The sequence below is a fragment of the Anser anser genome (genome assembly GCF_964211835.1).
Source record: "Anser anser genome assembly, chromosome: 2".
Taxonomy (NCBI): domain Eukaryota; kingdom Metazoa; phylum Chordata; class Aves; order Anseriformes; family Anatidae; genus Anser; species Anser anser.
In genome coordinates, this window is record NC_139721.1 from 127,387,307 (window position 1) to 127,403,978 (window position 16,672).

The 16,672-nt window shown below is 36.4% G+C and overlaps 1 protein-coding gene across 1 annotated transcript in view; it reads left to right on the forward strand.

Moving 5' to 3' along the window:
• SKAP2 (src kinase associated phosphoprotein 2) overlaps positions 1-16,672 on the forward strand; it is a 115,161-nt gene that overhangs the window by 70,304 nt on the left and 28,185 nt on the right. Inside the window, exons 7-9 of the mRNA XM_083824481.1 lie at positions 6,866-6,990; positions 7,896-7,959; positions 8,326-8,427. Coding sequence (XP_083680607.1) covers positions 6,866-6,990; positions 7,896-7,959; positions 8,326-8,427 — 291 coding nt within the window. The remainder of the gene's footprint in view (positions 1-6,865; positions 6,991-7,895; positions 7,960-8,325; positions 8,428-16,672) is intronic.

Here is a 16,672-nt window from a genome sequence, read left to right on the forward strand (position 1 = left end):
CTTATACATTTAGAGCTTTTGTAGACCACAGATTTGTTGGCGAAGATCCTCCTAACCATACCCTAATGACATGGGAGAGGTGCATAGTCCATGGAGCATCTTTCGGGATCTGTGTAGATGTGTCTGGACTCCATGACTAGCTCACTGAGGAAGCAAACATGTCAGATGCATGAATTTCTGCTGTGCCTCCTTGTGACTGGTGCTGTTAGTGCAGGAAGAACTAGCACAGCATGGTGGAATTGTATTTTCTTGCAGATCTGGGATGACCAGATCTGACCAGAATTTTAAAAGTAACTCCAGAACTTGTCTTAGAAGAAGAAAGCTTTACTTTTTAGGCTAATATGAAGTACTTTCTTCAGCCCTCTGATGCCATGGTATACAAGGGAGCCAGTTCCAGCGAAGAAGCAAGTTGCCATCATCGTGTGTAAACTGAATACCTGTAATTTCTTTAGATCAATGGCAGACTAATTTACTATTGAAATCAAGCTGTCATGCTGTCGTTTGTGGACATGTGTACTGCTGTTTGTTATGTTCTTTAGCTGCAGATTGTCAACACGGACTAGGTGTGTGATAAACGAATCCCGAGGAGATCTGGCATGGATTTACTGGAAGATCATGAACTGTTCTCACTCCCACTACAGCCAGCAGTAGCACCTGCTGCGGTATGCTGTAGGATTTGGGCCCTTCTTTAGCTGAGACCTTTGGTGCTGCACCAGACAACTTGGGTCATGGGGAGAAGGAAGCTGTGTAGTTCACAACTGTAGGGTAACTGAAGTATGGGTTTGGTTGGCTTAATAGAAAACTGCTGCCACCTCCTGAATTATTTAGATGGCAGTTGTCTAAATGAAGTTGGTCTGCTCTAGCCTGTGCAATGTCTGCAGACATTTTGTATCAGCTGGGCCCTGGTTACTGACAGATTTACGCAATGGGAAAATTCCCCTTTTGTCAATGTGAACCCAATTTGAAGAGAGACCAGGCAGACGAGGGGGTCCATATATGCTTGCAGTCATGCTGCGCATCGCCTTTATGAGTAATCTAATGCTGTGTGTTTTGGGGGACACAATGCAGAGAGGTAGCTGGGATTTCTAGTTCTTGTTTTCCCATGTGTATGTTTTTAAATCCTGGACATGTAGACCACTAATCCGTAAAGGATAAGTTATATCTGGTAAAACATTTATTTTGTTGGCCAAGTTTTGATTTTTTTTTTTATGCTTAAATATCAGTGTAACTGAAAGCTAAATTTGAGGGTAAAGATTTATATTGTGTAGATGATTTGATGTTTCCAAAACACTTTTAATTATAGTAACTTTTTTTTTTTAACATTAGGAAAATAACAAATATGGAAGGGTATAGAACTGACAAGCACATGTAAGGAAAAGTTGCAGAGCCATTTTTCAGACCTGTGTATTGTTAATGAAAAATATGAGGCCTAGTCCAGAAGCATACAATAAAACCTAAAGCCTGTGAAAATACAGTAAATGACTGCGTGTGTGTATGTTCACATAAGAGGTTACAGGCATCATTTTAGTGGTTGTGATGCCTGCTGGCTAATTCATGTCTTATTTCTTTTTTCCTCCTACATTTTCTGATACTTTCAGTGCAGCATTGGATAGTGAATCAGCGTTATCTCTGCAATACAGACAGGTCTAAGTGTGTCACCTACATTTCTGTTTCCTGATCAGTGATGGAAAAACAGGCCTTAAAGGTTTGACCTAATTAAACGTCGGAAGTGTGTATTGCAGAAAGTGCATCCATTTTTGCACTTGTGCTGCAATATTCATCTAGTATGTGACCCACATAGAAGTGCAGCACAACGTTGAAGAGAAGCATGTTCAAATACCAGGGCAGGCCTGGATTTCTAGAAGCCCGTTTGGTCCTCGTTTTCATAGTCTTTCCTTCCATAAACATCCTTCTCTTTTCTTTGCTTCCATGAAGTAGCTTCCTGAGTTAGGTACCCTGTTTACAGGTACCACTATTTTCCTCTGTGATCTCTGGCAGTGCCTGTGTACTCAGCCACCTAGTTAGTTCTGCTATCCCTTCAGACCTCAAAGCGTATGGACAGAAAAGTTAATTTAAATGAATAAATTAACAGCCACAGTTTAACATGCCCTTCTGTCTGAGCAAACTGGAAAGATCAGCTACATGTTTAGCAAGGTAGTAATTGATAAGTGAAATTGGTAATCAAGTCGTGATTCTCCCTAATTACCTACACTTCAGTTTATAGTGCCGATGTAGTGACATAGGCGGAAGAAAAATACCCTAATTAATTCTTTTTTTCCCACATTATTGCCTTTTTTAACTCCTGAAGTTTTATTGTGCCTGTGGCTATATGTTTGTAATAGTTGTTAATTTTCAAAGGAAGTTTAGATGTCTAAACAGGTAACTCTAAGTTTCAGGAAGGTGCAGGTTTATATAAGATCTTGATTCAGGGGATACTAAGCAGAATGTCCAATCACAAGATGCTATGAAATTACAGTAATTAGGCTTGTCCAATTAAAAAAAAAAAAGAGAGAGAGAAAGAAAAGAGATCCTTAGCAAAATACAGTAAAATAGTGCTGATTGTCCTGTTGAGCAATATGTCTCTGTGAATAAAAGAAGGTGCTGCTTGTTACATTTTTTTTATCTTCCCCTAATCAGTAGTTAGTGTAACTGTTAAGTTTATGTCCATTACTTCAAGATTTCCTGTCATCTTGGTGGTTCATAAGTCCTGCATTGCTTTGTAGGCTCTGTTAGTCCACTGGGACAACTTTTCAATCCCAGACTTCTGTGTCTGGGATTGAATATAAGCAAACTGGTGCACTAAATAGTGTGTTTCAATCTTTGCCTCCATTTTTTCATTTTATCATTTAGATTTCTCAAAAGAGGGAAGAAAAAAGACTATTGCAGTTCAGATTTGCAGTCTAAAAGAGAATGATTGCTATGCATACGTTTGGAAAGGGCTATTCCAAAAGCTGGAAAAGGAATGACCATTTTGGACTGACACGTACTATTTTTGAAAACGTGGTAAAGTATGTGAAACCACATTTAGCATGAAGCCATGTAAACTGTACGATCTTACAGACTCCTATTTTCAGGATGAAGAGAGTTAAATTACAGATTCTAATAGTATCTATAAATACTTTGTCACTTTTCTGAAATCTTTGTTTGCCTTTGTTCCTTATGCATTTGCCTGTAACTTCTTTCCTTTCCACTCTAAGTCCTCTCTGTTCTGCAGAGTGCACTAATTCTTTTTACATGTGCTAATAATATGGTCACATCGCCTTAGGCCTCAAATTTACAACCCAATCATTTCAAGACCCAGCTGAAGGTTTACTCTCCTTTGTTTTAAAAGTTCCCATGGACTCAGTTACGCAAGGCTACTTCACAACCCTTTTTCTCTGCTTCCCTTGAGACTCCCTTTTCCTAATATAATATTGGCCCTGTTTCCGTTGTTAACGTGTCACTATTTTTAGTATGCATGAAGCTCATATGTAAGAAAAATGTTAAAAATGTTTAAAGTGATCTCAAATTTCATTCAGATCTGTATTGTTTGTTTTAAAACCTAAATGCACCCTAAATTTATTCATCTCTAAAAAAATTTATATCCTAGGTTTGACTTTTTTTTCAGTATTTAGTTGCCTGTCTGCTCTGTTGTACAAGTTCTTTGCCAATCTAAATTGCTGATGCAAAACGATCTGAAGAAACCCAGATTTTTTTTTTTTCCGATGCATACCTGATATGAGGAGAAGGAAGAAGATGAGAGTAAAGAACAGCTTATTCTGAAATGAAATTTGGCCTAATTCTGGACCAACTTGTGCTTAATGATGATTCCTTTTCCTTTTTTTACAAAACTGATAGTGTTATACTTTTGCAATTCTGTTCTATGTTGTACTGTGACAACTTAAGAGTTTCCTGTTGTTGAATTGCAAAGCCCTATCTTGAGAAAATAAGAGGTAATAAGACTGCTACCCTTTTTCAGAGAAGTGTGTTTCATTCGTCCCTCCCTCATCCCTCCCTAATATGCTGGTATATTTCTGCCTAGGAAAAAATTCTGGTTCTAATTTGGGATTTCAAAATGAAAGTGAAATCTCTGTGATGTAAATGGGCTTCCTGAGGCTGTGGACATCTAAGGCTCCTGCCATTAAAAACATCTATATCTAATTTTTGGTCTCTGAGTAAAATCCTTAGGTCTTTAAAGTTTTTAAACATCAAAACCTGTTTAATTCTCTCTGAAGCACAGTCTCCAGAAAGTATTTCTGGTATATAATTCTGAATGGGAAAGTTCAGAAGTCAAACCTGCTTAGCTGCAAGCATTTGCTAATAAATGAAGTTGAGGTGATCACTTGAGTGTGATTGTCACAAGATGACCCAGCCTTCAAGCCTACACCTGACTACGGTGCCTGGCCAAACAGCTGCCTTGTGTCACAGTCAGCCTCATGGCAATCAGGTAACAGGGTTGGTCTCCAGTCCTTCCTAGAGAGGTGTATTCTCTAAGAGCAACTGGGATTTGTGAGTCTCCATTGCCTGTCACCATCTGTGGATGCAGCTGAACCGTTAATTGTCCGCTGTCCTGCCATTTGGTATCTGTGAAGCTATTTCTCAGGACATACTAGCTTTGTGGTTTGCTGCTACAGGGAATGTGAATGCATGCTTAGTCTTTCTCTCAACTTTAGTGGGTTCTGGGTTAGAGTTGTGAAGTGTCAGGTTGTCTTAAAATTTCCTCATGGTTAACATTTTAAGAGTGTGCACAGTGCTACGCTGGGCTTTAGTCAGGGGTACTTCACTGCACAGATAACTATAAGCAAAAGTAGCAATGCTATGGCTAGTCTGCTGCCATAAAGTTCAGTGAAAGTATTTAATAGCAAAGGATATATATATTTTTATTGGTGTATGCAACTAATTTTCATTAGCACAGGAACACAATGTTCTGAGAGTTAAGACCAATATCTTTCTGTTTTAATTACAATGTTCATTGAAAGAACTAGTACTGATACAGAGATAATCTCCGATTAACTCTGTAAAACTGTGTTAACATAAAAGGGATTGTTCATGTCACAGAGAAGTATTTTCAGAAATACTCCAAGAGTCTGAATTTGAATACTTGCCTCTTTTTTTTCTTAACAAGATATTTTTACTTTTCGAACCCGGTGTTTGTTCATTCTGTCTGTGTGCTCCTGTCTTCTTGGGGTTTTGATAAACTTCCAGCATGGGAAAGGGAGAAATTAATGTGTTCCACTTCATCTTCTCCCTGAGGTCACAAGTGAAGGAACAATGAAATTTGTAGGCTGAAATGAATTTCATTAAAAGGGGACCTAGTTAACCTATTGCAAGTTTTTATTTCTAATATCTGCCTTGGTGTGATTCCATGAATTTTACATGTGTGTCCTGTTTGATACAGAGGTAGAGGTTTGAGCAAACATAAAATACTAATACTGAATCTTAGTACTTAACAAAGACATAATAAAATTTACTGTTACAGAAGGGACTAGAAAGAGGTAATAGAACAGTGCTCTGGGTTTGTTCAAGTAATTTTTTTAATTTGCCATTTACTTGCCATGGGTGAGAATTAATAAAAAGGTAGAAGCACAATCTAAGATTGCTAGTGAGAGTGTTTGTATAGGGACTGCCCTTACATCCACTGATGTTCATGCTGCTGTGTTAACCACTTATTGCTCTTTCAGAATGGAAAAATTTAATTTTCTATTCAATTTCCAGAAAAGAGACAAAATAATGTTGAAAATGTAGTTTTTCCTATTTTATCTACCGTAGAGGCTTTCTCACAAGCAGCGGATGCTTGACTTGTGCCTAAGCTCTGTTCAGCAATGCTTGGAGTGCTGTTGTTGCTGATGCTTGTTGTTAATGTGTTCCCCTTCCGTAGGGGTGGGAAAAAAAGAACAAAAACATACCTTAATTTCATTTTATTTCTTTTGCATCTGCACTTTTTTTCTGGCAGGCCCAAGCAAAATGTGACTAATGCCTATCTTCACTTGAGTGCTGCACTGTGATCCACAGAACTTGCAGAAATGAATTACTTTTACCTTTTTGTTTTCTTTTTAATATCCACCAAAACATGCCAGAGCACATAAAATCAGATGTAAGCCTTGGTCCAAAGAGCTCAGAAGGAGCACACTGGTGGCACTTGCCCAACATGCAGTATATTTAACACAGGCTTGTTCTAAGCGATACTTTTATAAACCAGAACCCTTAAACTGAAAAGTAGAACTGTCTTTGAAACAACCACATGGCTCTACATAATAAACTGTGGTAGGGCTCAGTACTTTTATTAGCTAATTAAACTTTTGCTGTGTTGAGAGGAGTGCTTTGGGAACACACGCCTGAATGTATAACAAAATTCATTCTGTACTTGTACCATGTGGAAAGGAAGCACATCTGGGAGTGAGGGGGTGAATGTGAAGAAAAGCTTTTCCAATTGCTTCAAAAGGAACTTGAAGTTTATTTTTTAAGTAAAGTGGTTAGTTTAGGAGGGAGCTCAGCAAGTTCTGAGCTAGACAGGTTTTCCCATTGGTTTACTGAACCTGAAAGAGACACTGATTTATAGGAAGCTTGCTTTGCAAGTTCCAGTTCTTGGGTTTCCCTAGATGCAAGTGTCATAACATGCGCTTCTTACTAAATAAGACCACCATCTGCAGACATCTCTCTGTGGAATTCCTTAGTTATCCTACAGAAAAATACACTTTTCTGTGCGTCTTCCATTTAAGTAAAACTTTATCTTCAGAAGCATCACCTAATCATTTTGCTAAAAACCTCCCTGTTCTTTGTAAAATTCATGAAATAGAAAACCAAATCTGAATAAACGATAACCTGCTGAGCCACTTACATTCACTGTTGTAAATGAAGCTCTAACTTTGTTTTTTATCTTCAACAGACAAACAACAGAAAGGTGAATTTGCCTTAGAGGGCTACACCATCAGAATGAATAATAACCTTCGGAAGGATGCAAAGAAAGATTGCTGTTTTGAAATCTCTGCTCCTGATAAGCGCATTTATCAGGTTGGACTTCTTATGTCGACTTGAAATTAAATTGATAAAGCCGTTACAATTCCAGTTACTGAATTAACATTTCAGTAAAACAACTTTCACTGACATCTTAATGAAAAACGAAATCCTTTCTTGCTTATACTGTATATTCATATATGAGGAAAAAAATCTAATTTAAAAAATATATGTATATGTTCAAATGTTATCTTTTTGGACAAGAACAGGGAAATCTATCATCTTTATCTATTGGTCATTTCGATGTAATTATTTTAATACCTATTATATGGTATGTCTGCATGATTTCTTGGATGAATTAAGTAGCGGAAAAAAAGTTAAACAAAATATATATCAGTGTTAAATACATATTGTATTGGTCATGGCTTTGCCAGGAATATCTACGTAAAGGCACATATCAGCTGTGCAATTCAGAGATCTATCAGCTCGACATCAATATAGAATGTAAGTTTAATAAGTTTTAAATATCTGAGATTGCAGTTGAAAGCCAGTTAATTAAGCTGTCAGGTAGTGTGTTGGAGTCTGACAAGAACATTTTTAAGAAAACTGTACCCAGCAGTCTAAAGAAATTCATGGGTGTCTTCTAATTGTCAAGGGCAAATTTTGTTCATCAGTTCTGGCTTTGACATTGATGAAGAGAAGCAGCTTTTTTCTGCACAGCTGCCAGCTGCTGATCAGAGTTTCAAATCCATCATCCTCTCCTTCAATTACGTAAATTTGTCAAAATTAGCTGTACATTATAAGAAGCATCCTTGCAAGAAAAGTACCAGAAGACATGAAAAGAATTACTAATGGTTTCTTGAGGAAGTGACAAGAATGCTACAGACCCATTTCTATTGCTAATGAAACTGTAGTTATATTTTTGTCGTTGCTACTACTAGTTATTAATAAATATTTAATAGTTTGCAGCTGCCACTCCCAAAGAAGCAGAGGAATGGGTACAGCAAGTGAAATTTGTAATACAAGGTAAGCCAGCCTGAAGAGCTATAGCCTTTATTATTAGTACTGCTTGGTGACGGTAGTTCTGTCCATTAAGTGATCTGTTGTGTTTGTATATCTAGTATTCCTACTTGTCCTAGTTTTGAATAGTGAGTCCTGGATTTCAGTCATGTTTTTGCTTTTACGTAACTTCTCTTCTTGTGCAAGATTCTTGTTTTTTTCCAAGAATAACATTTAGCTGGAAAGCTCTCTCTTATGAATGCTATAACAAAATATGCAGAGTAAACTGTAAGCACCAGCTTGTAGAAAACAAGTTGTGTTTTCATTTTGCATAATTTCTGCTTAGGCTTTCTTTTCTAGGAAATGTTAACCTTTTAAACTGCTTTTATATAGATATGGAATCTAATACTATTCCGGAGGAGGAAGAGGAATATGATGATGTTGGACAAGCGAGCAGTGAACCAATAGATGATAGCATTTATGAAGAACTTCCAGGTACTCTTCAGATTTTTTACCTTATGACTTGTGACAATTTTGTCTTCTCTACTGCTAATTTGATAACTATGAGTGGCTAAAAGTAAGTAGGCAAAGTAACCTGATGGGTAAGATACTTTCAGATTTCAAATTTTACTGTGACATTGAATGTGTCTTTAACCAGATCTGAGTGAGAACAGTTCAGTTTTCTTTAGCAGGGGCATCAAAATAGTGCAGAAAATGTAAAAGTGGTCTCAGGGGACTTTTGGCTCATTAACATTCTCTAGTATGTAATTTTTTTTAATTAAAAAATTGACTCGCCTTACAGCTTTTTCCACTAACTTGCCCATAATATTTTTTTATTCATGTTGGCATTTGTATTAAGCAAAAGTTCTCTATCACTCTAGCTGCTGCCTAATACATGATCATATAATCCTGCAAGAAAGTAATGTGTTGGTTTGAAAGGGCTTTGGAGATGATCTGTAAATAAAGAAAACATACGAGTATTAACATTTTATGTCATATCTTCCAGTATGACTATGGTTATGTACAAACTTAATGTGGACAGCTTTTGGAATTGATTATAGATATTCAGGTGATAGGATGAAGATGTTTGGTCTTGTTTAGATTTTAAGAAACTATGTAAAAATCAATTAATTTTTTTAGATACAATTTTTAAGAAATTATATTTTAAAGTGATATGACAATTAATAATCACTTTGTATGAAATAATGTTCTGCATCCCTTACTGTCTTAGGCGGTGCAATTATCAGCAATAACTTGAGAGGAAAAATCAGTCATGTCATGTGATGCCAACTAACTTTATTTATCTGCTAGGTTGAATATTGAGTCCACTGAACGAAAAAAAAAAAAGTATGCCTTGGTTTTCATTTTAAGGTTGTTTCAGTGAACCAAGGGAGAAGAGAATACGAGTGACTGATGAAAAAATAAAAACACACCCCACATCATACAATTGGGAAATTGTAGGAGAGCTGTTCTTTTTTTTCAATTTCTTTGAATTTTGTCTAGACTACTTCAATACAGAAGTACATGTTCTGCTGAAATGGGGCACAGTTGTGTCATGCATGCTGAAAAACTCATCAGCAGCGAATATAAAATCTGTGTTAAAGAATTTAGTCTTATAGCTGGAAGAATGCAACCAAACCTTGCTGCAGTGCTTTTTGGATGCTTGGGCTCTTAGAGAAGATGATGCTTTACATTAGATTACGTTTTCATTAATGAAGATCTATGTCTGTCCTAGGTTAAATTTCTCTTACCTGAGCTTCAATTACCTTACCCGTTCATTTGAATCTCAAACAGGAAGTAGATCTATAGCAGTAATGCATAAAATATTGGCAGAGAAACAAGAATTAATGTATTCTTTGCCTTCTTTGCTCTGAGTTCTGGTTTTGGAGAATTGCTGCCTTGATATGATTCAGCAAGAATTTAGAGTGTTTTCACTTATATCTCATTTTTATATCAGTTTTCCAGGAAGTGTTGTCTCCTAATGTGGCTAATAAATCTGAAATGTAACAAAACAGCTGTCACAAAGAAAGGATAGCCCTTCTGTTGTTCAAGAAATCTAGTTTCATTTTTCAGTTAAAGTCTTTCTCCATGATCTTGAAGTGGTGCTTCATTTTCACATTGTGAAGTAGGGATTTCCTTTCCTTATTTTGTACCTAAGAAAAGAGTAAGAGAGTTCCACTTTGGTCTCTCTTGGCTTCATTAGGACTGATTGATTGTATGCTTTTAATTCCTGTTGGCTGTCCTTTCTATTTTCTCAGGTAAATAAATGTATTCTTTCTTCTTTTAATAGTCAAAGGGTGGAGCTCCATTATTTGTGCTGTTACATTACGAATTCAGAGCAAACAAGGAATTCTGAACTCTCCTTAAAAGAACAGAAAGGAAAAATTCCTTGTAGAGCCCAAAAGCTATGATAGGCTCTGGAGTGCAGAAGATAAATTCTAGATCCTTGTGAGGAGGGAGAAGAAATTTATCTTCATTTTTTTATCCTTGAAACATCTTGACGTTAGATCCACTAGCTTTTCACAGATCAAGTAGCTTTAAAATTATGTATTTCAGGTATTGTTGTATTTCACAGCGCATTGTACCTTGTTGTTATTTATTTGGGTATAATTTGCCATTTCTCAAGTAATCTTCTGCATTTCTGAGGTATTCCAGTGGTCTTTTTTGTGTGTGTGTGTGTTTGTCAGCATTTCAGAAGCAAATTAAAACAGCTCATAAAGCATTCATTTTTGTAATACTGGATTTAGTATTAAAGAGTGTTTGAATTATAAAGAAGATATGAATATTTTTTTTCACTGTTTAGAAAAACGGGGAATTATGGAGAACTGTAGCAGTAAGCAGGATTGGCTGATGCTGTATTCACTAGCTATCACATTGCTTTGTTTCTTGGTTTTCCTCTTGTGGCAGGAGACAGTGTAGAAAAATTAATTTTCCAGACAGGTGCTGACTAGCTTCAAACCAGTATCCAGAATAGTAATAGTCTATTAACCTATTAAAAGCTTAGATTTCAACGGAATTCAATTTGTACTGTCTGCTGGCAGGAGGAGTAAGTTGACAGTTGGAGGGGTTACAAAGACAGAAATTACTCTTTTGATCTTGTAAGTCACTTTCTTCTTTAGTGGCACATACAAATACATTTTCACCTAAGAAGCATCATTTGGTTCTCAGTATTAGAGTGTTTTATTGTGTTTACTTAGGTGGAGTCAAAAACATCAGAACACCTAAAGCTTTTCCAACTTGTAAATCTCCCTTGCAAGATTCATCAAGGAAAAAAGAAAAAAAAAAAAAAGAGTGCTCTCTCCAGCAAGCTATGCTTTTGTCTTTTTGTTTTTAATAAAAATGCACATGGAAAATGTAGTTGAGCAGAAATAAAAATATTGTAATGGAGACCCATTTTTTGCTTAATTAGCTATTTATTTTCTACTTTAGTACACTTTATATAATTTTGACATGGCAATTTTGTATTACAGTCTACAGCTGGATATTATAAGCACAGGTGGTTCCTTGTCTGTAACATAAATTCTAGAACTGTACTATTAAATTATTTTGTGTATGTGTGTTGAACTATCTGGATGCATCGAGTCTTTAGCCTAGTGGTCTTTAAAAAAAAGAGTCGTCCTCGTTAGAATGGGAGATACTTGTCAGAATTAAAGACTTCATCTGTTACAATTCATGAAGACAATTTCTTTTATTAACCTGGGGTCTTAGTGACATAATTTTACAGGGCCTTCTCTATTCTCTTCCTTGGTCTCACATGTGTGTGGACCACAAACCTGAGTTTGCAAAGCCAACCATTGCTTGCCACCATGATCTTTCCTGCAACATCAACTCTGTGTACTGTCTACAGCAGTCTTGCACAATAGAAGAGGTCTTAATTGAAGTTAGCATCTTTATATTTTCAGTCTTGTTGTCTTTCTTTGCTCTCTTTCTGCTCGCAAGCTTGCACTGTAGTAGTATATTCCACTGTGTACAGTATAGTTTCCATTAAAGTGTTTCTAAAGATAAGATTTGAATGTTTCTTTGGTGCTTCTCGGTGTATAAAGATGAAAAGCTGCCCTTACAGAACAGGTAAGGTTGGAAATCCCCAAGTGGTGTGGTGTGACATAAATCTGGCATTCTTCGCTTCGTGTCATTTCTTTTTAGCCTGTCCGTAAAATAGAGAACTTCTGGGTGAGAGAGAAGTAAGGACAGTGACATTCAGTACTGTAGTGGTCTCTAGCCAGGAGAACTGTTGTTGAGAACTAATCCACTCGATACAACTTGCATCACTTCCTAGTTTGCTGTAAATTAAATTTTGGGATCAGTTCAGTCTCTGACTGGGACAAGGTTCATGAGAATGAAAAGCTTGCCTTTGTCTTCTGATTCCCACTATCAGTTCTCTGCCAAACAGTTTGGTCAAGCTGTAGTATCTGGCCAATAATTCTGTTCTGCAGTGTAGTTGGAAACTTAGCTAGGGAAACTGTAACCCGGGGAAAGCTCAGGGAAAGGTAAGAAATATCTTAAGTTTTATGCAACACAAAGTATGCTATACAAAGAAACATGTTTTTTTAACGTGTTTACTTATTTTAAACAAAGTCCTTTAGTATAGTTTTAAAATTATATTGATATTGTTTCAGAACTTTTTTCCAGCATTGTCTGTGAAAATAGGGAATGATCAGCCTGGCTCTGACTCATGATTGCCTCTTTAAGCAGATTTGCTTTCTTAATTGTTTCTAACAGTTAACCTTTGCAGTTAAGCAGCATAACTTAATACCATCCTCATCTCTCTTGCTACTGGGTTGTTTGAGCTTTGAGGAAGGAAGTTGTTTTTTATGATGTTGTAACCTTTTCATGAGCATAGAGGGGAAAAAGATAAGTTCATGATCTCTGATTTACCTCTTGGGAAGGAGGAAGTCATGATTATTCAGTGGAGTTTGGGTATAAGCTTGGTCTGTCACGCAGGAACACAGACTCATTGCAAATATTTGTGTTCTCAAAATGCAGTGTCAGATGTATTGACTTTGGTGCTAGAAGTGAAGATTTTGCAGTGATGTGTTAAAGAAAATTCCTTTTCAGAAGACCTTTGCTTACTTTTAGAATTTCAATATATCACGGTCAAGGCCCATAGGACTAATACAGCGTTTGGTGTCTGGCAGTCCAAGCTGTGAGTTACAGGTGTACAATTAGTTCCTAAATCCAGTAGGCTAAAATAAAGAAACTGTTAATGGATCAGTGTGAATCAGAGCAGTAGGTCTGAGTTAGCAGAGACACAGGTGGTTGGGGAATCTGAGATGTTATTTGCAAGGATTGCTGTTAAGTTAGTGTATTATATATGCTGGTATATTGTCTAAATTCCTCCCAGCATCTGTTGCTTGCCTCAAGTATTTATAGATTTCTTTACTTCTTACCAACAGCAGTTGTACATAGCAGTGATGTGCTATTGTTATATTTTTTTCCCCACAGATGGAATTCTAACTGCATTTTATTAGTAAATAAAGTGATTCCTAAGTATAAAGTATAAGTAGGCTCTGGAATATTTGAAGCTGAAAAGACCAGGTGTAAGATCAGAATTCTCAAGGACAGTATTAAAGATGAGTTTCCAAAGTAATTACTGAAAGTGTTTTGAATAATTTCCATCAAAACATCTTTCAGGTTTGAGAGCTGCAAGGGCTTTTTTTTTCCTCCTCCTTTTAAAGTAGAGAGGACAGGTCATTCTTCGAAACCATTTTTTTCGAAGACTGGATCTTGGTGTTGTTAAGGGAAAAATATTAATTTCTTAACTGTTTATTTATATATATGGGGTATTTTGCCCGTAATATCTTACTGATAGGTATAATATCAGAATAAGAAGGACTGCTACAGGGCTTACTCACTTTGCTGTAAATCAAAAGCAATTCAAATAATATAAGTTCAGTAAAAAGCAGATGTAAACTACACGTTGATGTCAGAGAACAGTAAAGATTTTGTTTTCCGTCTGAGATGTGTGGTTTTGTTGTCACGATCACTGGTATTTCGGGTCTACTCAGTGTCTTTGATTATATGTCAGACGTGGAAATCACTGAAAAACAACCTCTTGCAACTGTATATTGCTGACTCCTGACTGCTATGATGGACTGGAGCCATGTCTGAATTCTCTGTTGCTCTGGGATTTGAGGCAGTACTCCTGCGGGATTTACATGTACCGTAAAGTGTCTTCCAGCTGCTACTAAATGCTTGCGAGACATGAGTTATGAATCCAGACAATTTTTTGCTATTTTAAGGTGTCATATTCAGAATTTGGTTAGGACCATGATACCTGGATCTCAGCTTTTGGTTGCCACAAGACCTTGGGATTTATCTTCAATTAATGTAATCCTACATCTAAAGATGGAACCTTTTCTTTCTGTTGATGTTAGGTGTCAGTGATGGAAGAGGAGGTAAGACAATCTGGTGTAGCTGAGAAGAATAAGATGTCCCTTGAGTGGGAAGTGGCAAAAATGAGGTTCACAGACTATTCTGTGTTTCTTGTAAAGTGAATATTAAGTGATGGTCTGTGGATAACAGGTGTCCCATAGATGTCAGAAAGACTGCTGTGCAATGGTACATGTGCATGAGACACCACACACATTTATAAACATACAAATGTGAGGAAACCACTACAAATAGAATAATAATTGAGTACAAAAATTTAGTCTAATTTGAGTTCTGTTTTTAACTTTGTTTATATTTACACTGGACATGTGTCTAGTGTAACTGTTGTTGTCCACTGCTATTTGAAATGACCCATTTACAGTGAAAAATGATGGTATCTTTTATTAATCCAAAATTCTGCACATCTCTTTTGGTGATTTTGCTTTTCAGTATTTGTTTGGTCAGTGTTCTCTGATGCCTTGAATTCTCTATTTGTTCTTCTCTTCCTTTTTAACTCAGATACATTGCTCATTCTAAGCCTATGTTTTCAGAATTTGAGATTGCATCTTCTATATTCCAGTTTTGTAGTGGTGGAAAGAATCATGGTCAGCTATGAAATTCAAAGTAGTTGAAAGCAGTATCTACACTAAATGGCAAATATGTGCTATTACGTTTTGGTATTTATTCTCCTCTTGTTGAAATGTATGCAAGACAGGTTTCCAAGTTTACAAGCAGTGAAAACAGTAATATCCTTCCTGAGTTGTGATCAAACTATAATAATAAGTTAAGGAATTCATGTTACAAAGGCTGTGCTTATCAAAGTCGTAGGTTATCAAAGGCTGAATTTTATTTCTGTATTTCAGAGTATAAAACAAATCAGAAGTACTAAATCAGACCAAAAAAAAAAAATTCCCAAACAAAAATAAACTGGGAATGCTTGTTAAATATGTATTGTCTGTTGACGTTTTGAAGCTGGTTTATTAAAAGTTAGAAGGCCTGAGTTAATAATATCTAAAAAGGAAGTATTTTTAATCATGCAATTTTATATTTAAAGAAGTCTTTCAAAAACTAATTAGCACACATTTCTTTGAAAGGAATTTACTTATTGAAATAAGATTATTTTATTGCAAGTACTGATCAATCATTTTTATACTATTTTCTATGCACCAGCGCTAAACAACTTTTGACACTATTGATCTCGAAAACCAGTCTGATGTGAACAGTATGTGACAGAAGTTTTTTGTTATTAGAAGATAGAATCCTGTCTCAGAAAAGCTTGTCATCCTGGAAAGACAAAATCACACAAAGTAATCTTGTATCATAGCTTTTTTGATGCGGACTGTGCTTCTGACAGTTGGCTTTGTGTTAATCGTGAGCAAAGCTTTGTTTATGCATGCATGTCTTCAATGGGTTATGGACCTGAAGTTCTTTCTTTGGTAGCACTGGTTTTATCTAATTAAGCAGCAGTGAAATAATTCTAATGCAAAGCCTTCAGAAGAAATGTCTTTGTATGTGAGATAGCTTATTAACCATAAATTTGAGGAATTGCTGTAGTTTAGCAAGTTCAAAGTAAAATGTCAATTGTATTATGTATATTTATGAAAATAGAAAATTTGGGCTTGCTCTACTGCTTGGGTATAACTGTGATGAATGCTATATAGATAGATCAAGGAACCTTTACTTTTTGAATTTGTGATGAATGACTGCATATCAGGCTATTAAAACCATTAGGCAGAGTCTTTTGAGAAACAAGAGCAACCAGAGGTTATATGGTGCCTCAGGCTATTGCTTCTCAACTTTTCTGGTTTCCACAAGGTAGCTATTAAAGAACCATAATTTATACAACTGGATTCTCAAATAAGACCCTGCAAGGTGGGCTTTAAAGACCGATTTATTCATTCTGTTATTGTAGATATAATTATCTAATTTTAATTTTTAAGCCTTTGGAAAGGCATCAGCATAAATACCTCTGTTTTTTGTCTCAGCGTACTCTGTATCTGTTACCTACTTGACTTCCCGCTCGCCTTAAAATGGAGAAGTAAGACAAAATACTACGAATTAACCAGATCTTCGTTATTCTTGCTGGCTGTGTGTGTGTGTACCTGTTTTGCTTGTGTGTTACAGTGGTACTGCATTTGTAACAGATGTCAGGTTTAGTTTGCACGTATACAAGGAAGGCAATGTAGGAAAAGGCTTCCTGTCTGTCTTGGCTGCTGCTCCCTGGGCTGGTCCCATGTCTTTGAAAGAAGCAGGTTGGTTGCTCCTAGGAACGAAAAGTGGTCAGTGGGGTGGACCAGAGGGCAAGATGAAGCAGTATTCTGTGCCCTGTAGTAGACACAGGGATGCTCCAGGGATGTGCAGGGTCAGATAC